Genomic DNA, 27023 nt, shown 5'->3' with positions numbered 1-27023 from the left:
TCAATCAATCGTATTTATTGAGCGCTTACTGTGTGCACAGCACTGTACTAAGCGCTTGGGAAGTCCAAGTTGGCAACATCTAGAGACAGTTCCTACCCAACAGTGGGCTCACAGTCTAAAACGGGGAGACGGAGAACAAAACCAAACATACTAACACAATAAAATAAATAGAATAGATATGGACAAGTAAAATAAATAAATAACTAGGGTAATAAATATGTACAGAATGTATGAATGAAGCCCGCGCTCCCACCTGCCGCCGCCTTTCCCTCCCCCCCACCCCCGGCCCGAGCTCCCACGTGACTCCGTCCCCCCCCCCACCCCGCGAGCGCTCCCACGTGACGCCTTCGCCCCCCACTTTGAGCTCCCACGTGACACTCGCCCCCCCCCCCCCCCCGCCCCGGCCTGAGCTCCCACGTGCCGCCGTCTCTTCCCCCACCCGTGACACCTCCCTGGTTTGAGCTCCCATGTGACTCTGTCTCCTCCCCCCCCGCGCGCTCCCACGTGACGCTCCCCCTCCCCGCGCGCCCTCCCACGTGACGCCGCCTTCCCCGGCGGCTGCCATGAGCCTGGAGGCCATCCGCTACCGCCGCGGCTCCCTGCACATTCTGGATCAGCTGCTGCTCCCTCAGCAGAGCCACTATGAGCCCGTGGCCTCGGTTCGCCAAGGCTGGGAGGCCATTCGAGCTATGAAGGTGAAAGGCAGGAGGCCAGAGTGGGGGGAGGGGGACGGTAAGAAGGGTCATTGGAAAACAATCAGAAACTGGGCGGGGGAGCGCAAAGTAGAGGTATTATTAATAATAATGACATCTATTAAGCGCTCACCGTGTGTCCAGCAGTGTTCCAAGCACGGATCCAAGATCACAAGTCGAACACAGGCCTTGTCTCACAATCCTTAAAGGGCAGGAAGAACAGGTATTTCATCCCTATTCTACAGGTGGGGAGTGAGGCCCCCGAGAAGGGAAGTGACTTACCCAAGGTCACAGAGCAGACAGGTGGCGGAGTCGGGATTAGAACCCAGGTCCCCTGACTCCCCGGCCCATGCTTTTTTCCAATAGGGCACGCTGCCTCTTATGAAAGTCTGTAGGCTTGGATAGGTAGGAGGGAAAAACTGTACCCCTTCCACAGTTACTGTATTGTCAATCCATCAGTCAGTGGTATTTTTTGAGCGCTTCGTTCATTCAGTCATATTTATTGAGTGCTCACTGTGTGCAGAACACTGTAAAAGTGCTTAAATGGTACAGATCCAAGCGTGTAGGTGACATAGGGAGAGGGAGTAGGGGAAATGAGGACTTAGGGAAGGCTTTTTGGAGGAGACGTGGCTTAGTGGAAGGAGCCCGGGCTTGGGAGTCAGAGGTTGTGGGTTCTAATCCCGGCCCTGCCACTTGTCAGCTGGGTGACTTTGGGCAAGTCACTTAACTTCTCTGTGCCTATTACTTCATCTGGAAAATGGGGATGAAGACTGTGAGCCCCACGTGGGACAACCTGATTACCTTGTATCTACCCCAGTGCTTAGAACAATGTTTGGCACATAGTAAGTGCTTAATAAATACCATTATTATTATTATTAACCTGTCTGTCTCTCGATCTCATCTATCTCATGGCCGACCTCTTGCCCACATCCTGCCTTTGGCCTGGAATGCCGTCCCTTCTCATATCAGACAGATATTTGCTCTCCCCCACTTCAAAACCTTACTGAAGGCCCATCTCCTCCAAGAAGCCTTCCCTGACTAAGCCCTCGTCTCCTCCCACTCCCTTCTGCGCCGCTCTTACTTGCTCCTTCCTTCATCCTCCCTCCCACCCCCACAGCACATGTTTATTCACTCGTTTTTATTGAGCGCTTACTGTGCGCAGAGCACTACTAAGCGCTTGGGAAAGTATAATACAGCAATCAAGAGAGACAGTCCCTGCCCACAGTGAGCTTACAGTCTATAGAGGAGGGAGGCAGACATCAATACAAGTAAACAGGCATCAGAACGTCAATATGTATTTGTATATTATCTGTAATTCATCTGTTGGTATAGCATGGCTTAGTTGAAAGCACGGGCTTGGGAGTCTGGGTTCTAATCCCGTCTCCACCACTTGTCAGCTGTGTGACTTTGGGTAAGTCACTTCATGTCTCTGTGCCTGTTACCTCATCTGTAAAGTGGGGATTAAAACTGAGAGCCCCACATGGGACAGCCTGATTACCTTGTATCTACCCCAGTGCTTAGAACAGTGCTTGGCACCTAGTAAGCGCTTAATAAATACCATCATCATTATTATGTCTTTCTCCCCCTCTTGACGGTGAGCTTGTTGTGTGCAGGAATGTGTCTGTTGTTATCTTGTTCTCTCCCAAGTGCTTAGTACAGTGCTTTGCGCCCAGTAAGCGCTGGATAAATCCAATGGTATGAATGAATGAAACCTCCTCCTTGGCCACACAGGTCCGGGGGGCTCCAGCCATCGCCATTGTGGGCTGCCTGAGCCTGGCGGTAGAGCTGCAGGCCGGGGGCGGTGGCCCGGGCCTCCAGGCCTTGGTGGCCTTCGTGCACGAGTCACTCCGCTATCTGGTCACTGCTCGCCCCACGGCAGTCAACATGGCGCGGGCTGCCCGGGAGCTGTCAGACTTCACTGACCGGGAGGCCAGACGTGACGGGGCCACTGAAGACGGCGTCCGAGAGAGGTGGGGCCCGCTCTCCCCCTGCCCCCCATATTGAGCATAAGGGGCAGCTTGTAATAATAATAATAATCAGTGTGATATTAAGCACTTGCAGTGTGCCGGGCACCATACTCAGCGCTGGGGTGGATGCAGGCCAGTCGGGTCGGACTTGGGTTTCCCAGTCTCAATCCTCATTTTACAGAAGAGGTAGCCCGGAGAAGCGAAGCGACTTGCCCAGGGTCACGCAGCAGACAAGTGGCAGAGCCGGGATTAGACTCCCAGGCTTTTCCTCTATCCACTGCGCCACGCTGGTCCAGGAGACTGGGCGGGCATCCAAACCCAACCTGCTTGAGCCTGGCCAGGCCCAACCAAGCCGGCCGACTCTGCAGTTCGGAGCCGAACTGAGCCCGCGGAGGGCTCTCCGCCTTTCCTTCCCCCTTTCTCTCTTCAGTGTGATCTGCTGGGCCGAGAACATGCTGGAGAAGGACATTGGTGACAACCGGAAAATTGGTGACCACGGAGCCCAGCACATCTTGGAGAGGGCAGCGCCCAGAGGGGGCAAAGTCACCGTGCTGACCCACTGTAACACGGGTTCACTGGCCACTGCCGGCTACGGCACTGCCCTGGGTAAGAGTCAGCCAGAAGAAGTCAGAGTTCTAGCCGAATGGGGTAGCCAGGAACTTAGAGCTGGTGGGACCCCTTTTTTCTTCCAAATAGCAGTGGTAATCATAAAAACGATCGTGGTGTCTGTTAGGCGCTTACTGTGTGACGGGCACCGTACTAAGCGCTAGGGTGGATTCCAGCAAATCAGGTCGGACACAGTCCCCGTCCCACGTGGGGCTCCCAGACTCGATCTCCATTTTCCAGGTGAGGGAACTGAGGCCCTGAGAAGCGAAGCAACTCGCCCAGGGGCCCAGAGCAGGCAAGTGGCAGAGCCGGGATTAGCGCCCATGACCTTCTGACTTCGAGGCCCGTGCTCTAGCCACCAGGCCAGTTTGGGATAGTTCTGGGGGTGAGTGATGCATCCCGAGTCACCAGAGGACAAGTTAGAGATGTTAGATGGGCCACGTGGATGGATGTTCCAGGGGGCAGCCCAGTTCTTCCCGACTCCTCGGTGCCGCCCGTCAGAGATGTGGTCTGGTGCTTTCCTGTTCTTCAAGATCTCCGGGGTCGATAATTCACCAGTTTTCCCCAGGCACCTGTCTGAGTCTCTCAGCGGGCAGAATTTGTCAGTCAGTCGTATTTATTGAGTGCTTACTGTGGGCAGAGCGTAGCGGGTAGAGCACGGGACTGGGAATCGGAAGGTCATGAGTTCTAGTCCTGGCTCCGCCCCTTGTCTGCTGTGTGACCTGCTCTGGGCCTCAGTTCCCTCATCTGGAAAATGGGGATTGAGACTGTGAACCCCCCCGTGGGACGGGGATTGTGTCCAACCCGGTTTGCTTGTATCCACCCCATTGCTTGGCACATAGTAAGCGCTTAACGGATGCCATAATCATTACTATTATTATTATTACCAGGTTCTCAGGAGAGGACGATATAACAATAAACAGACACATCCCCAACCCACGACAGGCTTAGCGTCTAGAGGAATTACAGATCGAGCCTAGCGATTATCCCCCAGCGTCCCGAATCCTAGACTAAGCCTCGCTCCACTTCCTCACTCCTTGGGATTACAGCTGGCATTCTCCCCCTTCCGTCCGTCTGTCTGTCTTGGGGTGGGGAGGGGAATTCCCCACAGGCGTGATCCGCTCATTGCACAGCCTGGGGCGTCTGGACCACGTGTACTGCACGGAGACGCGGCCCTACAACCAGGGAGCTCGGCTCACCGCCTACGAGCTGGTGTACGAGAAGATTCCCGCCACCCTGATTGCCGACAGCATGGTCTCTGTGGCCATGGCCCAGAGAAGTGTGTCAGGTCAGTTTGCCAGGGAGGGCTGAGGGGTCGGTGGCTCGGGGACTGGAGGAAAGAGGAGAATCGGAGGAGGAAAAGCGGAGAGTGAGTAATGCCGTGGTTTTTTAACGCCGATCTACTGGAGCATTCTGGCTGTAGCATGACTTCAATTCTCTTTCAATGCAAGTGATTTTTTCTGTGGAAGAAAGGAGCATAGCCCAATGGAAAGAGCATAGGATTGGAAGTCAGGAGACCTGGATTCTAACACGAGATCTGCCCCCGCCCCTCCAATGGCGCTTGTTAAGCGCTTACTATGAGCTTGGCACTGTACTAAGCGCTGGGTGAGATGCAAGATAATCAGGTCGGGCGCAGTCCCTGTCCTGCATGGGGCTCACAGTCGAAATAAAAGGGAATAGGATTCAATCCCCATTTTAAAGGTGAGGTAACTGAAGCACAGAGAAGTTGTGACGTACCCAAGGTCATACAACAGACAAGTGACAGAGCAGGGATTTGAACCCAGGTCCTCTCAGTCCCAGGCCTGTGCTCTTTCCACTAGGCCACGCTGCTTCCCACGCTGCCTTGTGACATTAGGCCAGTCACTTACATTTTCTATGCCTCAGTCTTCTCATCTATAAAGTGGGGGTTAAGTACCTGATCCCCCCGCCCCGCACTTAAACTGTGAGCCCCATGTGGGACAGGGACTGTGTCTGAACTGATTAGCTTGTATCTCACCCCAGCGCTTAGTATGGTGCTGGGCACAGAGTAAGCACTTAGCAAGCACCAAAGTTATTATGAGTTAATCCTTCTCGGTTTGGAAGAGGTAAACTGAGGCCTCACAGAGAGAAGGGTCACACCCTTGAGAATGGAACCCTGGCTCCCACATCATCATCCTCATCAGTATTTATTGTGTGCCTTCTGTGTGCAGAGCACTGTACTAAGCGCTTGGGAGAAGACAATACAACAAAGTTGGTAGGCACATCCCTGGACCACAGCGAGTTTACGTCATGGGACGCGTCCATGTCCGTGGTTGCTGAAACATCAGGATTACGGTTCTCATCAAATTCCAGCTCTGCTACTTGTCTGCTGTGTGACATTGGACAAGTCACTTCACTTCTCTGGGCCTCAGTTACCTCATCTGTAAAATGGGGATTGAGTCTGTGAGCCCCACGTGGGCCAAGGCACTGTGTCCAACCCGATTTGCTTGTATCCATCCCAGTGCTTAGTACGGTGCCCGGAACATAGTAAGCGCTTAACAAATGCAATCGTTATACGTCAGAGTGGCCAGGGGATGTGTCTCTTTATAATAATAATGCTATCTGTTAAGCGCTTACTACGTGCCGAGTAGTGTTCTAAACACTGAGGTAGATACAAGGTAATCAGGTTGTCCCATGTGAGGCTCACAGTCTAAATCCCCATTTTCCAGATGAGGTAACTGAGGCCCAGAGAAGTGACGCGACTTGCCCAAGGTCAAATAGCAGACAAGTGGCAGAGCCAGGATTAGAACCCAAGCCCTCTGACTCCCAAGCCCGTGCTCTTGCCACTCGGGTGTTCCCCCAAGTGCTTAGCGCGATGCTCTGCACCCAGCAAGCGCTCAATAACAGTTCTTGGCACACAGTAAAGGCTTCACAAATGCTATTATTATTAATAAATACGATTGAATCAGTGAACGAATGGCTTGTCCCCGAAGTCTTTCTTTGGTCCCGCCCGTTTGCGTTTCTTTCCCCTCCCCACGGTTCCTCCCATCAGCAGTCGTCGTGGGAGCAGATCGCGTAGTAGCCAACGGTGACACGGCCAACAAGGTGGGCACTTACCAGCTGGCCATTGCCGCTAAGCACCACGGAATACCGTTCTACGTGGCGGCCCCCAGCACCTCGTGTGACCCGAGCCTGCAGTCGGGCAGGGAAATCGTCATCGAGGAACGGCCCGAGCGGGAATTAACAGACCTCAATGGTGTCAGGATCGCCGCGCCAGGTATGTCCACTCCCCACCCTGAAAGGTTGGGGGCAGGGTGGGGGTGTGTCATATCATTATGCCGTACCCTCCCGGGCGCTTAATACAGTGCTCGGCACACAGCGCTCAAGAAATACGATCAACTGACATTACCCAGAGTTCACCACTCTGGTGCCCACAGTGCCTGATGGGGAGAGCTAGACTGTAAGCTCGTTGTGGGCGGGGAATGTGTCGGTTGTTGTAGCGTACTCTCCCAAGCGCTTAGTACAGTAAGCGCTCCATAAACACGACTGAATGAATGTAGGAGGTGGCACCGTTGTCTCCAACAGAGGGCAATGCTCTTGGGGACAACTAATAATAATAATAATAGTATTTGTTCAACGCTTACTATGTGCCAAGCACTGTTCTAAGCACTGGGGTAGATACAAGGTAATCAGGCTGTCCCCTGTGGAACTCAGTCTTAATCCCGATTTTACAGATGAGATAACTGAGGCACAGAGAAAGTCACACAGCTGACAAGTGGCGGAGACGGGATTAGAACCCACATCTTTTGACTCCCAATCCCAGGCTCTTTCCGCTAAGCCACTTCTCTGGAATTCTTGCTGAGCCCCAGGGGACGGGCAGAGGCGGGGAAAGAGGGTAGAGGGAGATCCCGGCCTGGGTGCCGCCGTTCACCCAGACTCTCGACTCCGACAGGGATCGGGGTTTGGAATCCAGCCTTTGATGTCACCCCCCACGAACTCATCTCCGGTGGCATCATCACCGAACATGGCGTCTTTTCCCCCGAGGAGCTGCAGGCATCTCTGACTTCAGTCGCATCCTGAGAGGGCTTGAACCCCTTGCAGTATCTCTGGTCGTGACCCTCCCCATTCCCTTTTCCCCAAAGCATTTTAATAAACAAACTTTATTTTGGTTTTTAAAAAAAGGTCAACCTCGTATCTGTCGGTCTTGCCCTTCAGCTTCCAAAGGGCAAAGAGCTGTCTGGTTTGTGGGTTTCTCTGGAAGGCGCCGTCGAAGACTGAGCGGTTGATAATGGTGGTTGGGAGGGAAGAATAATAATAAATAATAGTATTTGTAAAGCACTTAATATGTGCTGGGCACTGCGCTTAGAACAGTGCTTTGCACATAGTAAGCGCTTAATAAATGCCATCATTATTACTAAGCTCTGGGGTGGATGCCAGCTGATCTGTTTGGACGCAGTCCCTGTCCAACGTGGGGCTCACGGTCTCGATCCCCATTTTACAGGTGAGGGAACTCAATCAAGCAATCAATCAATCAATCGTATTTATTGAGTGCTTATTGTGTGCAGAGCACTGTACTAAGCGCTTGGGAAGTACAAGTTGGCAACTGAAGCCCAGGGAAGTGAAGTGACTTGCCCAAGTTCACATTTTACAGATGAGGGAACTGAGGCACCGAGAAGCCAAGTGACTTGCCCAGAGTCACACAGCTGGCAAAGGGTGGAGCGGGGATTTGAACCCATGACCTCTCCCCCTTGTCCCCCTCTCCATCCCCCCCACCTTACCTCCTTCCCTTCCCCACAGCACCTGTATATATGTATATATGTTTGTACATATTTATTACTCTATTTGTACATATCTATTCAATTTATTTTATTTTGTTAGTATGTTTGGTTTTGTTCTCTGTCTCCCCCTTTTAGACTGTGAGCCCACTGTTGGGTAGGGACTGTCTCTAAATGTTGCCAATTTGTACTTCCCAAGCGCTCAGTACAGTGCTCTGCACACAGTAAGCGCTCAATAAATACGATTGATGATGATGATGACCTCTGACTCCAAAGCTGTGCTCTTTCCACTGAGCCACGCTGCTTCCCAATTGTACTTTCCAAGCGCTTAGTACAGTGCTTTGCGCACCGGAAGCGCTCAGTAAATATGATTGAATGGATGAAGGATGATGCATTAACAAGCATTTGCGGATTTCGGTGCGGGCCCTTTAAGCGGAAGTTGGGGCCTCTCTTCCCATAAGGCTTTGCGACTTCCGGCGTCGCCTCAGCCGCCTCAGCCTCATCGCGCGGCTCGCGGCGCCATCATGGCGCAGGGGAAGAAGAAGTTCCCGGTTCGCGAACTCGGGAAGAAATCGGTTGCTTCCGAGCGGCCGCGGGGCCCGAAGAAGGGCGGTGAGGCCCCAGGAGGGCGAGGGGGCGGCCGGGCCTTGGCTGATAATAAGCAGAGTCACAACAGTGCGCCTACTATGTGCTAAGCGCTGGTGGGGGGGAATACGAGGTCATCGGGTCGGCCCACATCCTCCCCCTCTCCATCTCCCCCATCTTTCCTCCTTCCCTTCCCCACAGCTCCTGTATATATGTTTGTACATATTTATTACTCTATCTTGTCCATATCCTATTTTATTTTGTTAGCATGTTTGGTTTTGTTGTCTGTCTCCCCCTCCTAGACCGTGAGCCCGCTGTTGGGTAGGGACTGTCTCTATGTGTTGCCGACTTGTTCTTCCCAAGCGCTTAGTACAGTGCTCTGCACACCGTAAGCGCTCAATAAATACGATTGATTGATTAAGGAGAAGCAGCGTGGCGTAGTGGTTAGAGCGCCGGCCTGGGAGGCAGGACGTCATGGGTTCTAATCCCGGCTCGGCCCCTTGTCTGCTGGGTGACCCTCGGCAAATGACTTGACTTCTCCTTCTAGACTGTGAGCCCACGGTTGGGTAGGGAGCGTCTCCAGATGTTGCCAACTTGTACTTCCCAAGCGCCTAGTACAGTGCTCTGCACACAGTAAGCGCTCAATAAATACGATTGATTGATTGATTCTCCGGACCTCCGTTACCTCTTCGGGAAAATGAGGATTGAGAATGTGAGCCCGAGGTGGGACGGGGACTGTGTCTAACCCGGTTATTAATCCCCATTTTCCAGATGAGGTAACGGAGGCCCGGAGAATGGATGTTAAGCGCTTACTATATGCAAAACACTGTTCTAAGCGCTGGGGAGGATACAAGATGATCAAGTTGTCCCACGTGGGGCCCACAGTCTTCATCCCCATTTTACAGATGAGGGAACTGAGGCTCTGAGAAGTTAAGTGACTTGCCCGAGGTCACACAGTAGACATGTGGCAGAGTTGGGATTCGAACCCATGACCTCTGACTCCAAAGCCCGTGCTCTTGCCACGGAGCTACGCTGCTTCTTCAGAGAAGTGAAGTGACTTGCCCAAGGTCACACAGCAGCCAAGTGGCGGAGCTGGGATTAGAACCCACGACCTCTGACTCCCAAACGCGTGGCTTGGTCCTCCCCGGCGAGGACCGAGGTGGGAGGGAGGCAAAGGGGGGGCGGGGGGAAGGGGAAGGGTCGCCCTCCTCATTGTGCTTTCTGCCCTCCAGGACGAGTCATCGCCCCCAAAAAGGCGCACGTTATCCAACAGCGAAAACTGAAAAAGGTAAAGGGGGAGGAGGGCACCTCTGGGTCTGGAGCGCTTAGTGCAGTTCTTTGCACACAGTAAGCGCTCAGTAAATACAATCGATTGAATGAATGAGCCCGGGCCGCTTGTAGTAATAATAATAATAATAGTGGTATTTGTTAAGCACTGAATATGTGCCAAGCACTGTCATAAGATAACAGTCCTAATCCCCATTTTACAGATGAGGTGACTGAGGCACAGAGAAGTGAAGTGACTTGCCCAAAGTCACACAGCAGACAAGTGCTTAGAACAGTGTTTTGCACATAGTAAGCGCTTAACAAATGCCATCAAAAAAAAAAGTGGCGGAACTGGGATTAGAATCCAAGACCTCTGACTCCCAAGCCCGTGCTCTTTCCACTAGGCTACTTGTCTGCTGTGCGACCTTGGGCAAGTCACTTCACTTATCTGGGTCTCGGTGACCTTATCTGGAAAATGGGGATCGAGATTGGGAGTCCCATATGGGACAGGAACTGTGTCAACCCGATTTGCTTGTTTCCACCCCGGCGGCTGGCACATAGTAAGCACTTAACAAATATTGCAGTTATCATTATTATTAGGGGAAGCAGGGCCAGGGAAGGGGCTGAGCTCTGTGGATCGTGCGTGTGCTAGGACTTTCTGTTGTTGTTTAAATGGGGTTTCTTAAGTGCTTTCTCTGTGTCAGGCGCTGTACTAGGCGCCAGGTTAAATACAAGCTAATCAGGTTGGACACAGTCCCTGTCTTACATGGGACTCACGGTCTAAATTGGAGGGAGGAGGATTTAATCCCCATTTTATTGAAGAGGCAACAGGTTCAGGGCAGTCAGTCAGTCGTATTTTTGAGCGCTTACTGTGTGCACAGTACTGTACCTTTGTTCTCTCCCTTGGGAGAGAACAATATAACAGACACATTCCCTGCCTACAACACTTATGGTCTAGAGGAGGGAGACAGGCATTAATATAAATAAATTGCAGGTGTGTATGTGAGTGCTATGGGGTTGGGAAGAAGGATGAATAAAGAGCAGCGAGGTGACCTAAATCACATGGCAGGCAAGTGGCAGAGCCGGGTTGGAACCCAGGTCTTCCAACTCCCAGGCCTGTGATCTGGGCCACGCTGGTTCCCTCCCTCCAAGACCGTGAGCCCTGTGTGGGACAGAGGTGGTGTCCAATTTCTGTACATTGTATAAACTCCTGTGCTTGGCACATAGTAAACACTTAACATTAATAAATGCCTTTTATTTATTGAGCACTTCTGTGCCTCGTGCAGTGTGGAGCACTGGAGTTAGACATATTCCGTACCCTTGATACAGTCTAGCAGGGGATACGGACACCAAAGTAAATTACATTTAGAGGGAAAGTAATAGAGTAGAAGTTTATAAATGCAGTGGGAGTGGGGTTGCCCAAATGATTAAGTGATGCCAAAGGGGGTGGGGAGATGAGCTGTTAATTAGGGAAGGCCTCATAGAGGAGAGCTTTGAAGATGGGGGGAGAGCTGGGGTCTAGTGTGAAGGGGGAGGGAAGTCCAGGTGGAAGGGAGGGCATGAGCTAAAGGGTCAGTGGCCAAAGAAATGAGAACAAAGCACAGCTGTTCCTTGTTGGCTTGAGAGACGTTGTGTGTGCAAGCTGAGATAGAGTGGGAGAGCATTTGGAATAGGTAGAGGGGGCGGAACTGATCGAGTGCCTTGAAGCCAATGGTCCGGAGTTTTTTCTTGATAATGGAGAGTGGGTGACTATTGGAGGTTTTTTGAGGTGGGGAAGCCACGCACGTTGTTTTAGACGATCTGGGCAGCGGAGGGAAGTTGGAGAGGGGAGAGGTCAGAGGCTGGCAACCCCATAAGGAGGTTGGTGTAATACAAGCCGGGATATGACAAGTGCCCAAACCAGCATGGCGGCCGGTTGGATGGAGAGGGAGCGGTGGATTCAGGATTTGTTGTGGAGGAAAAACTCAGAATTTGGCATGGTCTAGTGGATAGAGCATGGGCCTGGGAGCCGGAAGGACCTGTATTCTAGTCCTGGCTCCGCCACTTGTCCACTGTGTGACCGCGGGCAAGTCACTTTGCTTCCCTGTGCCTGTTACTTCATCTGTAAAATGGCAATTAAGACTGTGAGCCCCAATGTGGGACAGGGACTGTGTCCAGCCTGGTTACCTTGCGTCTGTCCCAGCGTTTAGAACAGTGCCTGGCACGTAGTAAGTGCTTAACAAATACTATTTAAAAAGAGGGAGGAGTCATGGCTACTTAGTGAGGATTCCCTCTCAACTCCCTTATTAATTCCTCCTTTAATGCCCTGGTGACTCCTTTGCAGAATCTGGAAATTGGGATACGGAAGAAGATTGAGCATGATGTCATGATGAAGGCCAGCACTAACCTACCCAAGAAACTGGCGGTGGTCAAAGCTCCCGAGACGGGGTCCAAGAAGAAAGAAGTCGGGTGCCCCAGCAAGACTCACCCCTAGCCTGTGCTGGTGAGGTGGAGGAGCAGGGAAGGCCTCCAGCACCCTTGGCATCAGGCCAGAAGGTCTGCTTAAATAAACACAAGGATTGATGTATGTCAGTCGGTCGATCAAGCAAGCAGTGGTAGTTCTCGAGCACTTGGGAGAATGCAATTCAGTCGAGTTGGCAGACCCGATCCCTGCCCTCGAGGAGCTTACAGTCTCCTCAGGCATCATGCTGCTGAGGGCAGGAGATCAGGTTACCTCCCCAAAAGTTAGTTCATTCAGTTGTATTTATTGAGTGCTTATATGTGCTGGAAAACTGCCTGCCTCCAGAATCCCTGACCCATGGGGGTGAGAGGATCGATGGGGAGTGGCTAGTGAGAGGGCTGGGCTTGTTCCTGCAGGGGTCTGGGATGACCAGGAGAGGCCGCCCCAGGCCTCTCTTACTTCATCTGTCTTGCTGCTCCTGCGCCCCCCCCCCCCCCCCGCCCCCCATCACCACCTGTCCTGTGCACTGGCTCCCCGTAGGCCCGGCCCCAGCTGCCTCCATTTCACATGCAACAAATAAAATCGAGAGCTTCCTTTTCATTCTGAATTTTCTTGTGTTCCCGGGGAGTGGACCTCTCTGGATCTCGGACTCCTGCCATTGGTTTCTCCACCCTTTGGCGTACTTGGTGGGCTACCTGATTCTCCTTCCCCAGGCAGGAACTGTCCTGGGGAAGGAAATGGGCGTTTGGTACCCTTTTTGATCAGGAGACTGGAACCCGGCGTCTGGTTCCACGATGGGAAAAGGAATTGCCGGATCAGTCTTTCTCTTCCCTTTACAGCAGTGCTGCTGCTGGTCTGCCAGATCATCCTCCGGCCTTGGGGGAAGAAGGGAAGCGACAAGCTCCTGTCCATCCCAGACCAGAGTCAAGAAGGCGGGGGTGTGACCGGTCCGGAATTTACTTGGCAAAGAGGGCCCCGTAACCCGGCGTTCTTCCGAAAGGTCATTCATCCAAAAACTAGGGTTTGGGCCGACTGGCTGCGGAGAGTCGCCGGCTTCTGAAGGATCAGGCCGAAGAGGGAAGTCTTCGGTAACTCGAGTTAGAGGAGTTAAAAACTCTTTAGGTCTTTGTGGTTTCTATCCCCTCCTTCCCCCGCTTCCTGCCAGTCTTCCTCTTGGGTACCCTAACCTGATTGGCCTACCTTCAGGAAACAAGGTTATTTTCTGGAGTGGGAAATTCGGGCAAAAAAGCCACATAAATTCCCTGACCCCAAGAATTATCTCCTGGAGGGAGACAATGGAGGAGGAGATCAAAGCTACTCCTGATTCTGGGAAGCCAAAAAGGTGGGGCCTGATTAAATTGAAATGAAAGGAAATAAGAAACTCTTAGTACTTTTCCCTTCCAATCTTTTCCCCGTCTCCAGGGGGCATTCATTTCCCGCTGGGCTCCAGATAGACGGTTCTTTCACTTCAGCCCATTGGAGATGGAACAATCTTTGAAACAAACCTGGGATCCCTTCTTGGGAACCCAGTTGCCACTCACCACCCAGCTGGCTTTTCCCCTGTTTCCCTGGGGAACCAGTTAGGACTACATATACGTTGCCTTCAAACTCAAAAGACACCATCGATGGTTAAGTTCAACTTATGGGTGTGGGTGTGTGTGTGGCTAAAAAAGCCAACGTGGGATGCATAGTCCCATGTGGACACAAAGACTGCCCTTTGTTGTCCTGTTGTTGTTGGCAGTGCTTAGCGCTATTTTTTGCTTTGGCTCCCTTGTCTCGTGGTCACCTCAAAGCTTCGTGAAAAGAGCTGCTTCTTTCTGGATCGCAATGCGCCGCCCTGGCCTGTCGACCACAGCTCTCTGCCAGTGTTCAGCTGATGTGGCACACTGTCTGAAGCTTCACTTTATCACGCGCTTAAAACATTTCCTCTGTCCCCCAGTTTTGAATCGCCCAATTGCACCTGGTCACACAGCAGTCGCTGTACTGTCCTGCAGTCCTCTGACCCGACAACACCCTTAAGCTATCGAGATGAGCGGAGAGCTTCGATGGGAAGAGGCTAACTCCGTTCCCGGACCGTAATGTTCCCGATCCCGTCTCGCTCCCCGATGTATGGTGCCAGCCCATTCGTAACACTGATGCTCACGGGGTCAGATAAAGGATCTGAGTATCAACAGTACTCTAGCTCTGAACGCCTTCGGTTTGGTCTGAAGCCTGAGTCTCCCCAAGGTTGGGCTTGCCTTTTTTTTGGCTGGCTTTCCTACTTCCTCATCTAGCATTGTTCCATTGTTGGCCAGCGGGCCACCTGAGTAACAATCTCTAATCCAGTGACGTGGAGCTCCATATTGGCAAGGAAGTTGTTTGGGTGTAGCATTCCCCTGGCACGGGCTGGTTTTCTTCAGATTGATTCACCCATCACACCTGGCTGAGTCAAAGAAAGCATCGTCTCGGGGGTATGCCTTTAGGGACCAGTCCTTCTTGCCTCGATGGCTTTGGATGCTGTTTGAAACCTGTTGAATTAGACTGGTTTCCCGGGGAATCCGAAATGAGAAGCAGCGTGGCCTAATGGATAGAGCCCAGGCCTGGGTGTCAGAAGGACCTTGGTTCTAATTCCCGCTCCACCACTTGTCTGCTGTGGGACCTTGGGCAAGTCACTTCTCTGTGCCTCAGTTACCTCATCTGTAAAATGGGGATTAAGATTGTGACCCCCTTGTGGGCCATGGGCTGTGTCCAACCTCGTTGGCTTGTATCCATTCATTCAATTGTATTTATTGCGTGCTTACAGTATGCAGAGCACTGTACTAAGCGCTTGGGAGAGCACAATACAACAATAAGCAGACACATTCCCTGCCCTCAATGAGCTCGCCTATCCCGGTGCTTGGCACTGTGCCTGGCACATGGTAAACCCTTAACAGATACCATTAAAAAAAATTTTATTCTAATGTCTGTGTCCAGATCTCTTAACTCCTCCATTGTGGCTGGGTAGAATAAATTGAATAGGACCATTCATTCATTCAGTCGTATGGGTCATGGGTTCAAATCCCAGCTCCGCCAATTGTCAGCTGTGTGACTTTGGGCAAGTCATTTAACTTCTCTGTGCCTCAGTTACCTCATCTGGAAAGTGGGGATTAAGACTGTGAGCCCCATGTGGGACAACCTGATCGCCTTGTAACCTCCCCAGCGCTTAGAACACTGCTTTGCACATAGTAAGCGCTTAATAAATGCCATTATTATTATTGTAAGTCAGAGGGAGAATCGCCATTTTACAGATGAGGGAACTGAGGCGCAGAGAAACGACTTGCCGAAGGTCACATGGCAACAAGTGGCCGAGTTGGGATTAGAACCCAGGTCCTCTCGCTTCCAGGACCGTGCTCTTTCCGCTAGGCCCCTCTGCTTCTCAGCGCTTTTCCTGCAGCTGCCACGTGACAAAGATCACATCCACTGTGCCACACCTGGGTCTGAAGCCACCCTGAGTTTCCAGGAGGGTGTAGTCGACAGTGTTGCCCAGAGGGACTCTGGCTGGGACCTTGCTAACAGAGGAGAGTAGTGAGATGCCACAAGTGTTGCCCTGAGCTGATCTTTCCCGTCCTTTTTTTTCCTTGAAGATGGTGACGGTGGCACCTTGGAGTTCTTCTGCCATATCCCCAGTGGATCTATATTGAGGAAAAACTTGGGCGAGTGTGGGACGCGCCCCCACCTCTGTGCTTGTAGATCTTAGTGGCTATGCCACTTGTTCTGGCCCAAAATGCTGGTGACTTCCTCTGAAGTTGGGACGTAAAGCTGTATCTTTGAGTGTTGATAAACTTTCTGTGTTTCGCAAGGCATCATCTGTGGCAGGAGGCAGTGGGTTTGGGAGAAGATGGAAATGGTTTTTTTTCCCCACCAGCTCTTCAGGCTCACCTCATCTGGGGTGAGGCTGGAGTTAACCCTCATCTTCAGAGAGAGATATCAGATAACTTCTTTAGTGAAGAGTAGACAGTCCTTGTTGGGGGTGGCAGTTGGCACAGTTCTGGATTTCCTCCACTTGGGCATCCCACTCACCATCGTGCCTATTCCTTAGGTTGATTTGCAGGCCACAACACGTCAGTTAAGGCCCTCTCTCGTCTGGATGCCGAGGTACTACAATGTGTGCTGGGGCACAGTACTTGTTTTGCTGCAAGTAGCCTTTTTATCTCTGAGTCATTTGCAGCAGACCAGTCTCGGTGGCTTTGTCCGGCCGTGCCCGGTGTGTTGACGGCTACCTGGTGGACAGCCGTCTTGGAGAAGTGCCTATTGGCTGTTCATGTCGGAGATTGTGGTGGAGCCTCCAGAACTGCAGGAGTATGGTCCGTTTTCTCCAGGAACCGATCATCTGGTCGGCGGGATGGTTTGGAGGCCACTTTGTGATGGAATGACTGTATGGTCGGGGCGAGCTACGTGCAGATCAATGAATCAATTGTGCTTACTGGATGCAGAGCACTGTACTAAGCTCTTGAGAAGCAGCGTGGCTCAGTGGTAAGAGCACGGGCTTTGGAGTCAGAGGTCATGGGTTCAAATCCCGACTCCGCCAATCGCCAGCTGTGTGACTCTGGGCAAGTCACTTAACTTCTCTGTGCCTCAGTTACCTCATCTGCAAAATGGGGATTAAGACTGTGAGCCCCCCGTGGGACAACCTGATCATCACCTTGTAACCACCCCAGCGCTTAGAACAGTGCTTTGCACATAGTAAGCGCTTAATAAATGCCATTATTATTATTACAACACCTGCTTGCTCTTTTCATGTGCCCCTCTAGACTGAGCTCCTTGTGGGCAGGGAACATGTCTACTAACTCTGCTATATTGTACTCTCCCAAGCACTTAGTGCAGGGCTCTGCACTCAGTAGATACGATTGATTGATAAAATACAACAGAGTTTGGTAGACACGTTCCCTGCCCACAACTAGCTCAATCAGTATTTACTGAGCACTCTCACTGCACTAAGCTCTTGGGAGAGTACAATAGAGTCAGTAGACATGATCCCTGCTTGTCAAGGAGCTTACAGTCTAGCGGGGGAGACAGACCCTTAAACTAAATTGCAGGTGGGGGGCAAGCAATGGAATATAAAGATCTGTTTGTAAGTCCGACAGTAGTGGGATTTGTGGGTTCCCAAGTGCTTATGGGTCACAGAAGTGTGACACTCTGCTCCGTGATTGGCTACCATGATCCAGTCCATGAGTCATCACCGTCAGGTTGTGAGTGCATCCAAAATGTTTTCCTTTTATGTGGCAGGTGGAAGATGGTCTCCACACCTGTGTGAATTTGGCACATTCACAGAGTTTACCAATCTCATGGTCAGGTGAATTTATTTTCCCTGTCAACTCAGGTTAACATCTCCCACCTCCGCGATAAAAGGTGGGGGTTTATCGTCGGCTGTGGAAATGGACCGGCCCATCTGGGAAAAAGGACCCATGCAAAGCCGCTGTTTTTCCAATGAACTAGGTCTCCCCTCCACCCCTAACTGCCAGAGTCAGCTGGGGGGTGGGAAGCAGCAGTGACGTAGTGCATGGAGTACGGGCCTGGGATTCAGGTCATGGGTTCCAGTCCCGACTGCCACTTGTCTGCTGTGTGGCCTTGGGCAAGAGGCAGCATGGCCCAGTGGAAAGAGCATGGGCTTGGGAGCCAGAGGTCATGGGTTCTAATCCCAGCTCCGCCACATGTCTGCTGTGTGACCTTGGGCCAGTCACTTAACTTCTCTGAGCCTGTTACCTCATCTGTAAAATGGGGATTAAGACTGTGAGCCCCACGTGGGACAACCTGATCACCTTGTATCCCCCCCAGCGTGTAGAACAGTGCTTGGCACATAGTAAGCGCTTAACAAATACCATCATTATTATTTAACTTCCTTGTGCCTCAGTGACCTCATCTGGAAAATGGGGATTAAGACTGCGAGCCCTATGTGGGACGGACTGCGTCCAACATGATTTGCTTGTACCAAATCCAACGCTTAGTACAGTGCCTGGCACATAGTAAGTGCTTAACAAATGCCATTTAAAGGTCCAAGCATCAGTCCCTGCAGGAAATCCTGGCATCGAGAGGGAGAGAGAGCGAGAGGCCCTGAAACCCTTCCCTAGAGCCGGGGGAGGAAATGGCTTCTGGACAATGCAATGATGTAGAAGAGTCAAATGGACAAATCCTGGAAGGGCCTCGAGCTCTTTCTTATCTGCGGCCAGCTCTCCCTAGGCAGACAGGATTTGTGCCTGTCTCATTTTAGTTGCCGCCTGACCTGGTGTTCTGACTCTACAGTCTTCTCCAGTCCAGTGCTCTGCACACAGTAAGCACGCAACAAATACCATCGATCGATAGATTGATCCATGAAAGTTGACCCCCCCCCACCTTTCTTTTTTTTTGGCACAGGACGTCCCAAAACATTCTTCCCCCAGGGGCAGTTCTGGCACTACAATTTAGTGACAAACCCACTTTAAGAGAAAACGCACTGCTCGGCAGACATCGTGCGCCAGAGCCCACGGCAAGGTTTCTCCAGACAAGACACACCACCACTGGCAGACGAATGAATGTTCCCCGCCAGTTGGCTGCTGTGTGACCCTGGACAAGTTACTTGACTTCTCTGTGCCTCAGTTACCTCATCGGTAAAATGTGGATTGCCCCATGTGGAACAGGAACTGTGTCCAACTCGATTCGCTTGTATCCACCCCCGTGCTTAGTACAGAGCCTGGCACATAGTAAGCACTTAACAAATACCATTATTATTATTATTATTAATTTTTCAGTCACGGTCGATCCAAAACATGGGAGTCAAACACACACCCGAGGAGAAACGACTGCATTTTCGGCTGCAAAGCACCTCTCGCCTGCCAGCAGGGGAGTGAGGGAGAACGGATGGAAAGGGGATTGGGAGCTCGGAGGAGGAAATGAAGACTTATTTGTGCTCTTCAGAGTAGCCTTTTGTGCTCGGCGAGGGTACTCCATCAGTCCTTTGGACGCTTTGGGGTTTAGGACGCTCTGAAGGTCCCTGGAGACGGGGCCGCAGATGCCCATGTTGGGGCTTCAAAGGGGATCTACCAGCCAAAGCAAACCTTTGGAACCAATTCTGTTATTCCACGGAGGGGGTGTCCCCCTTTCTCCATTGGAGGCACGTTTGAGAAGAGGGGGACAGGGACTAAGCAGCCCATCCTCTTCTCCATCCGCTGGCTCGAACGGGGCCAGGGGAGGAATCTATTCTCGGCCCAGCTATTTCCGCTCTCCGCCTCCTGGCTCTCTCCTTCGACCGAGTCCTGGGGGTTGTGTCCCCCCATCCCGGCAGAGGAGTGACATTTTGCTAATGAGCATGTGTTAAAAACGCTTTGAAATCCTGCCACGGAGGGCAAGGGGGGTGGCTGTGTGCCTGGGCTTCAGAAGCAGGAAGTGAAACCGAGCAAGTCTGGTTTCCTAGTATCCCGAGTGAGTAGAACAGAGTCAACAAACTGAAGCTGAAGATGGGGAAGGAAACAAATTCTCCTCCCCGCAGGTGCAGGGAGCGGCGGGGGAAGGGTTGGCTTTTTTTATTTTTATTGCACGAATCGAGATTTTTCTCAGGGTCCCCCTTTTCAAGTGGATGGAAAAACAAAAAAACAAACAAACATCTGTTTAGGGTCACAGGATCCCAGAATGCCAAGACAATGAGATCAGACGAGGGGTTGGGGCGGGAAGGGGATAAGGAGGGGGGGGGGGGGGGGCTGTCATTGTGGCTTCCAATTTCCTGAAGTTGATCTGCACACTTGTCTCTCTTCTCTCAATTGTTTGGTTGTCCATTTTACTTTACTAGAAAGCGAAGGGTAGAACTGGATACTATTATAAAAGTGCTAGCTTGGCAAAATGAGACGGAGCGAGAGAGAGAGATTGCAAGCCTGCCTCCCTCTCTTCCCTTTCCTACATTCATTCAGTCGTATTTATTGAGGGCTTACTGTGTGCAGAGAGCACTGTACTAAGCGCTTGATGAAGTGAGAGGATCAGTTGGCCCTTGACCTAGCTGCTTGTTGCAAAGATTCCAAGGACTCCCGTCCCTCCCCAGAGATAGAGAAGCAGCGTGGCTCAGTGGAAAGAGCATGGGCTTTGGAGTCAGAGGTCATGGGTTCAGATCCCAGCTCTGCCAATTGTCAGCTGTGTGACTTTGGGCAAGTCACTTCACTTCTCTGTGTCTCAGTTACCTCATCTGGAAAATGGAGATTGAGACTGTGAGCCCCCTGTGGGACACCCTGATCACCTTGTAACCTCGCCAGTGCTTTGCACATAGTAAGTGCTTAATAAATGCCATCATTATTATTATTTGTCCAGGATTCCTCCCCCCCAACACACACACGCACACAGTCTCTCTCTCTCTCCACCAATGGAATGGGAACAGAACAACAGTGGTAGTGCTGGCAATGTGAGGGGGTAATTGGGAGGCCAGAGGAAGCCCCTCTTCGGCCAGGGCTAAGATTGGGGTCAAAGCCCCATCCTAATCACCCAGTCACCTGGCAGGAAAGAAACTGCCACCTTACATCAACCCTAATCCCGGCTCCGCCCATTGTCTGCTGTGTGACCTTGGGCAAGTCACTTCACTTCTCTGGGCTTCTTGACTGTGAGCCCATTGTTGGGCAGGGATTGTCTCTGTTGCTGAATTGTACTTTCCAAGCACTAAGTACAATGCTCTGCACAGAGTAAGCGCTCAATAAATACGATTGAATGAATGAATGGGCCTCAGTTCCTTCCTCTGTGGGGATTGAGGCTGCGAGCCCCATGTGGGACAGGGACTGTGTCCAACCCGATGTGCTTGTCTCCACCCCAGCGCCTAGTACAGTGCCTGGCACATAGTGCTTACCAAATGCCACGGTTATGATTAGTATTCTCTGCCATGTGCATCCCACACCTGGAGTCTTTGGCAGTGGAAAGCAAGGCATGCTGCCTTTTCCAACTAAGCTAACTCAACAGAGTTGCACGGAAGCATGGATACCTCCCAGCCAGTGGTTTTTCACCATATAAGGGGATGAAGCCAGAACTGGGAGAAGGAGAGAGTGAAAAAGAGAGGAGCGAGCGAGAAAGCAAAGAGAATACTCCATCTCCACTGCCACCGGCTGAGGGTTGGGAAGGGAAAAGCCGAAGCAGGAGACAATGCTCCGGTCTAACCGTACCTCCCTCCCATCCTTCCCACCCCCGTGCTAGCTGGGCCTTTTTTGTGGGTATCTTCCCTTTCTTTCTCCCTGAGGGAAATGCATCCTGATCCAAGCACTCATCCACCTCCCGGTGTCACCCTTCCTTTTAACCAGGTGAGAAGCACTGTCCTGGGAGTTAGAAGACCTGGGTTCTAATCCAGACTCTGCCACTTGTTTGCCGTATGACCTTGGTCAAGTCATTTGTCTGTGTCTCCTTCCTGATCAGAAAAATGGAGTTTCAATGCCTGGTCTCCCTTCTCCTTGGACTGGGAGCCCCATCTGGGACAGGGACTATATTCAGAAGCAGTGTTGCTTAGTGGTTAGAGCGCGGGCCTGGGAGTCAGAAGGTCCTGGGTTCTAATCCTGGCTACGGAAGCAGCGTGACGTAGTGGCTAGAGCGCGGGCCTGGGAGTCAGAAGGTCCTGGGTTCTAATCCCAGCTCCGGAAGCAGCGTGGCGTAGTGGCTAGAGCGCGGGACTGGGAGTCAGAAGGTCCTGGGTTCTAATCCCAGCTCTGGAAGCAGCGTGGCGTAGTGGCTAGAGCGCGGGCCTGGGAGTCAGAAGGGCCTGGGTTCTAATCCCAGCTCCTGAAGCAGCGTGGCGTAGTGGCTAGAGGGCAGGCCTGGGAGTCAGAAGGTCCTGGGTTCTAATACCAGATACGGAAGCAGCGTCGCGTAGTGGCTAGAGCGCGGACCTGGGAGTCAGAAGGTCCTGGGTTCTAATCCCGGCTCCGGAAGCAGCATGGCATAGTGGCTAGAAAGCGAGCCTGGGAGTCAGAAGGTCCTGGGTTCTAATCCCAGCCCCGGAAGCAGCGTGGTGTAGTGGCTAGAGCGTGGGCCTGGGAGTCAGAAGGTCCTGGGTTCTAATCCCAGCTCTGGAAGCAGCGTGGCGTAGTGGCTAGAGCGCGGGCCTGGGAGTCAGAAGGGCCTGGGTTCTAATCCCAGCTCCTGAAGCAGCGTGGCGTAGTGGCTAGAGCGCAGGCCTGGGAGTCAGAAGGTCCTGGGTTCTAATACCAGATACGGAAGCAGCGTCGCGTAGTGGCTAGAGCGCGGGCCTGGGAGTCAGAAGGTCCTGGGTTCTAATCCCGGCTCCGGAAGCAGCGTGGCGTAGTGGCTAGAAAGCGAGCCTGGGAGTCAGAAGGTCCTGGGTTCTAATCCCAGCCCCGGAAGCAGCGTGGTGTAGTGGCTAGAGCGTGGGCCTGGGAGTCAGAAGGTCCTGGGCTCTAATCCCAGCTCCGGAAGCAGCGTGGCGTAGTGTCTAGAGCGCGGGCCTGGGAGTCAGAAGGGCCTGGGTACTAATTTCGACTCCGGAAGCAGTGTGGCGTAATGGCTCGAGCATGGGCCTGGGAGTCAGAAGGTCCTGGGTTCTAACCCCAGCTCCGGAAGGAGCATGGCGTAGTGGCTAGAGCGCGGGCCTGGGAGTCAGAAGGTCCTGGGTTCTAACCCCAGCTCCGGACGCAGCGTGGCGTAGTGGCTAGAGCGCGGGCCTGGGAGTCAGAAGGCCCTGGGTTCTAATCCCGTCTCCGGAAGCAGCGTGCCGCAGTGGCTACAGCGCGGGCCTGGGAGTCAGGGGTCCTGGGTTCTAATCCCACTCGTGAAGCAGCGTGGCGTAGTGGCTAGAGCGCGGGCCTGGGAGTCATAAGGTTCTGCGTTCTAATCCCGGCTCCAGAGGTAGCGTGCTGTAGTGGCTAGAGCACGGGCCTGGGAGTCAGAAGGTCCTGGGTTCTAATCCCGGCTACGGAAGCAGCGTGGCGTAGTGGCTAGAGCGCGGGCCTGGGAGTCAGAAGCTCCTGGGTTCTAATCCCGGCTCCGGAAGCAGCGTGGCGTAGTGGCTAGAGCGCGAGCCTGGGAGTCAGAAGGTACTGGGTTCTAACCCCCGCGCCGGAAGCAGCGTCGCTTAGTGGCTAGAACGCGGGCCTGGGAGTCATAAGGTCCTGGGTTTTAATCCCAGCTCCAGAAGCTGCATTGCGTAGTGGGTAGAGCGCGGGCCGGGGAGTCAGAAAGTCGTGGGTTCTAATCCCGACTCCAGAAGCAGCGTGGCGTAGTGGCTAGAGCGTGGGCCTGGGAGTCAGAAGGTCCTGGGTTCTAATCCCAGCTCCGGAAGCAGCGTGGCGTAGTGGCTAAAGCGCGGGCCGTGGAGTCAGAAGTTCCTTGGTTTTAATCCCGGCTCCGGAAGCAGCGTGGTGTAGTGGCTAGAGCACGGGCCTGGGAATCAGAAGGTCCTGGGTTCTAATTCCGGCTCCGGAAGCAGCATCGCGTAGTGGCTAGAGCGCGGGCCTGGGAGTCAGAAGGTCCTGGGTTCTAATTCCGGCTCCGGAAGCAGCATCGCGTAGTGGCTAGAGCGCGGGCCTGGGAGTCAGAAGGTCCTGGGTTCTAATCCCGACTCCAGAAGCAGCATGGCGTAGTGGCTAGAGCGCGGGCCTAGGAGACAGAAGGTTCTGGGTTCTAATTCCGGCTCTGGAAGCAGCGTGGCGTAGTGGCTAGAGCGCGGGCCTGGGAGTCAGAAGGTCCTGGGTTCTAATCCTGTGCCGGAAGCAGCGTGGCGTAGTGGCTAGAACGCGGGCCTGGGAGTCAGAAGTTCCTGGGTACTAATCCCAGATACGGAAGCAGCGTCGTGTAGTGGCTAGAGCGCGGGCCTGGGAGTCAGAAGGTCCTGGGTTCTAATCCCGCCTCCAGAAGCAGCGTGGCGTAGTGGCTAGAACGCGGGCCTGGGAGTCAGAAGGGCCTGGGTTCTAATCCCGGCTACGGAAGCAGCGTGGCGTAGTGCCTAGAGCGTGGGCCTGGGAGTCAGAAGGTCCTGGGTTCTAATCCCAGCTCCAGAAGCAGCGTGGCGCAGTGGCTAGAGCGCGGGCCTGGGAGTCAGAAGGTCCTGGGTTCTAATACCGACTTCGGAAGCAGCGTTGCGTAGTGGCTAGAGCACGGGCCTGGGAGTCAGAAGGTCCTGGGTTCTAATCCCTGCTACAGAAGCAGCGTCGCGTAGTGGCTATAGCGCGGGCCTGGGAGTCAGAAGGTCCTGGGTTCTAATCCCAGCTCCGGAAACAGTGTGGCGTAGTGGCTAGAGCACGGGCCTGGGAGTCAGAAGGTCCTGGGTTCTAATTCCGACTCCAGAAGCAGCATGGCGTAGTGGCTAGAGCGCGGGAATGGGAGTCAGAAGGTCCTGGGTTCTAATCCCAGCTCCTGAAGCAGCGTGGCGTAGTGGCTAGAGCGTGGGCCTTGGAGTCAGAAGGTCCTGGGTTCTAATCCCGTCTCCGGAAGCAGCGTGGCATAGTAGCTAGAGCGCGGGCCTGGGAGTCAGAAGGTCCTGGGTTCTAATCCCAACTCCAGAAGCAGCGTTGCGTAGTGGCTAGAGCGCGGGCCTAGGAGACAGAAGGTCCTGGGTTCTAATTCCAACTCCGGAAACAGTGTGGCGCAGTGGCTAGAGCGCGGGCCTGGGAGTCAGAAGGTCCTGGGTTCTAATCCCGGCTAAGGAAGCAGCGTTGTGTAGTGGCTAGAGCGCGGGCCTGGGAGTCAGAAGGTCCTGGGTTCCAATCCCGGCTACGGAAGCAGCGTGTCCTAGTGGCTAGAGCGCGGGCCTGGGAGTCAGAAGGTCCTGGGTTCCAATTCCGCTTCCGGAAACAGTGTGGCGTAATGGCTAGAGCGCGGGCCTGGGAGTCAGAAGGTCCTGGGTTCCAATTCCGCTTCCGGAAACAGTGTGGCGTAATGGCTAGAGCGCGGGCCTGGGAGTCAGAAGGTCCTGGGTTCTAATCCCAGCTCCGGAGGCAGCGTGGCATAGTGGCTAGAGCGAGGGCCTGGGAGTCAGAAGGTCCTCGGTTCTAATCCCGGCTCCGGAAGCAGCGTGGCGTAGTGGCTAGAGCACGGGCCTGGGAGTCAGAAGGTCCTGGGTTCTAATTCCGACTCCGGAAGCAGCATCGCGTAGTGGCTAGAGCGCGGGCCTGGGAGTCAGAAGGTCCTGGGTTCTAATCCCAGTTCCGGAAGCAGCGTGGCGTAGTGGTTAGAACGCGGGCCTAAGAGACAGAAGGTCCTGGGTTCTAATTCCGGCTCTGGAAGCAGCATCGCGTAGTGGCTAGAGCGCGGGCCTGGGAGTCAGAAGGTCCTGGGTTCTAATCCCGCCTCCAGACGCAGCGTGGTGTAGTGGCTAGAGCACGGGCCTGGGAGTCAGAAGGTCCTGGGTTCTAATCCCCGCTACAGAAGCAGCGTCGCGTAGTGGCTATAGCGCGGGCCTGGGAGTCAGAAGGTCCTGGGTTCTAATCCCAGCTCTGGAAACAGTGTGGCGTAGTGGCTAGAGCGCGGGCCTGGGAGTCAGAAGGTCCTGGGTTCTAATTCCAACTCCAGAAGCAGCATGGCGTAGTGGCTAGAGCGCGGGCCTAGGAGACAGAAGGTCCTGGGTTCTAATTCCAACTCCGGAAACAGTGTGGCGTAGTGGCTAGAGCGCGGGCCTGGGAGTCAGAAGGTCCTGGGTTCTAATCCCAGTTCCGGAAGCAGCGTGGCGTAGTGGCTAGAGCGCGGGCCTGGGAGTCAGAAGGTCCTGGGTTCTAATCCCGGCTCCGGAAGCAGCGTGGCGTAGTGGCTAGAGCACGGGCCTGGGAGTCAGAAGCTCCTGGGTTCTAATTCCGTCTCCGGAAGCAGCCTGGCGTAGTGGCTAGAGCGCGGGCCTGGGAGTCAGAAGGTCCTGAGTTCTAATTCCAGCTCCGGAAGCAGCATCGCGTAGTTGCTAGAGCGCGGGCCGTGGACTCAGAAGGTCCTGGGTTCTAATCCCAGCTCCGCAAGCAGCGTGGCGTAGTGGTTAGAGCGCGGGCCTGGGAGTCAGAAGGTCCTGGGTTCTAATACCGACTCCGGAAGCAGCGTTGCGTAGTGGCTAGAGCGCTCCTGTGAGTCAGAAGGTCCTGGGTTCTAATCCCGGGTACGGAAGCAGCGTCGCTTAGGGGCTAGAGCGCGGGCCTGGGAGTCAGAAGGGCCTGGGTTTTAATCCCGGCTACGGAAGCAGCATTGCGTAGTGGCTAGAGCGCGGGCCTGGGAGTCAGAAGGTCCTGGGTTCTAATCCTGCGCCGGAAACAGCGTGGCGCAGTGGCTAGAACGCGGGCCTGGGAGTCAGAAGGTCCTGGGTACTAATCCCAGATACGGAAGCAGCGTCGCGTAGTGGCTAGAGCGCGGGCCTGGGAGTCAGAAGGGCCTGGGTTCTAATCCCGCCTCCAGAAGCAGCGTGGCGTAGTGGCTAGAACGCGGGCCTGGGAGTCATAAGGGCCTGGGTTCTAATCCCGGCTATGGAAGCAGCGTGGCGTATTGGCTAGAGCACGGGCCTGGGAGTCAGAAGGTCCTGGGTTCTAATCCCGGCTACGGAAGCAGCGTGGCGCAGTGGCTAGAGCGCGGGCCGTGGACTCAGAAGGTCCTGGGTTCTAATCCCAGCTCCGCAAGCAGCGTGGCGTAGTGGTTAGAGCGCGGGCCTGGGAGTCAGAAGGTCCTGGGTTCTAATACCGACTCCGGAAGCAGCGTTGCGTAGTGGCTAGAGCGCTCCTGTGAGTCAGAAGGTCCTGGGTTCTAATCCCGGGTACGGAAGCAGCGTCGCTTAGGGGCTAGAGCGCGGGCCTGGGAGTCA

General features: G+C 53.6%; 2 protein-coding genes across 3 annotated transcripts; both read left to right on the top strand.

Annotated features, from left to right (window-relative positions):
- Window positions 1-554: 554 nt before the first annotated feature.
- MRI1 (methylthioribose-1-phosphate isomerase 1) lies at window positions 555-7398 on the top strand. 2 transcript variants are annotated; one of them, XM_038771582.1, is made up of 6 exons: window positions 555-695; window positions 2424-2662; window positions 3090-3265; window positions 4377-4553; window positions 6279-6500; window positions 7176-7398. In XM_038771582.1, the coding sequence occupies exons 1-6, from the start codon at window positions 564-566 to the stop codon at window positions 7301-7303; spliced, it is 1074 nt and encodes a 357-aa protein (XP_038627510.1). In that variant the 5' UTR covers window positions 555-563; the 3' UTR covers window positions 7304-7398. The 2 variants fall into 2 exon arrangements, with proteins under 2 accessions (XP_038627510.1, XP_038627509.1); XM_038771581.1 differs by having other exon boundaries at window positions 6276-6500.
- Window positions 7399-8501: 1103 nt separating this feature from the next.
- CX2H19orf53 (chromosome X2 C19orf53 homolog) lies at window positions 8502-12423 on the top strand. Its single transcript, XM_038771579.1, has 3 exons — window positions 8502-8610; window positions 9816-9871; window positions 12173-12423. The coding sequence occupies exons 1-3, from the start codon at window positions 8523-8525 to the stop codon at window positions 12320-12322; spliced, it is 294 nt and encodes a 97-aa protein (XP_038627507.1). The 5' UTR covers window positions 8502-8522; the 3' UTR covers window positions 12323-12423.
- The last annotated feature ends 14600 nt before the right edge of the window (window positions 12424-27023 follow it).

The sequence above is a fragment of the Tachyglossus aculeatus genome, chromosome X2, assembly GCF_015852505.1.
Source record: "Tachyglossus aculeatus isolate mTacAcu1 chromosome X2, mTacAcu1.pri, whole genome shotgun sequence".
Taxonomy (NCBI): Eukaryota; Metazoa; Chordata; class Mammalia; order Monotremata; family Tachyglossidae; genus Tachyglossus; species Tachyglossus aculeatus.
Note: the sequence above shows the minus strand (reverse complement) of the source record. Positions and strands in the feature narration are given on the sequence as shown.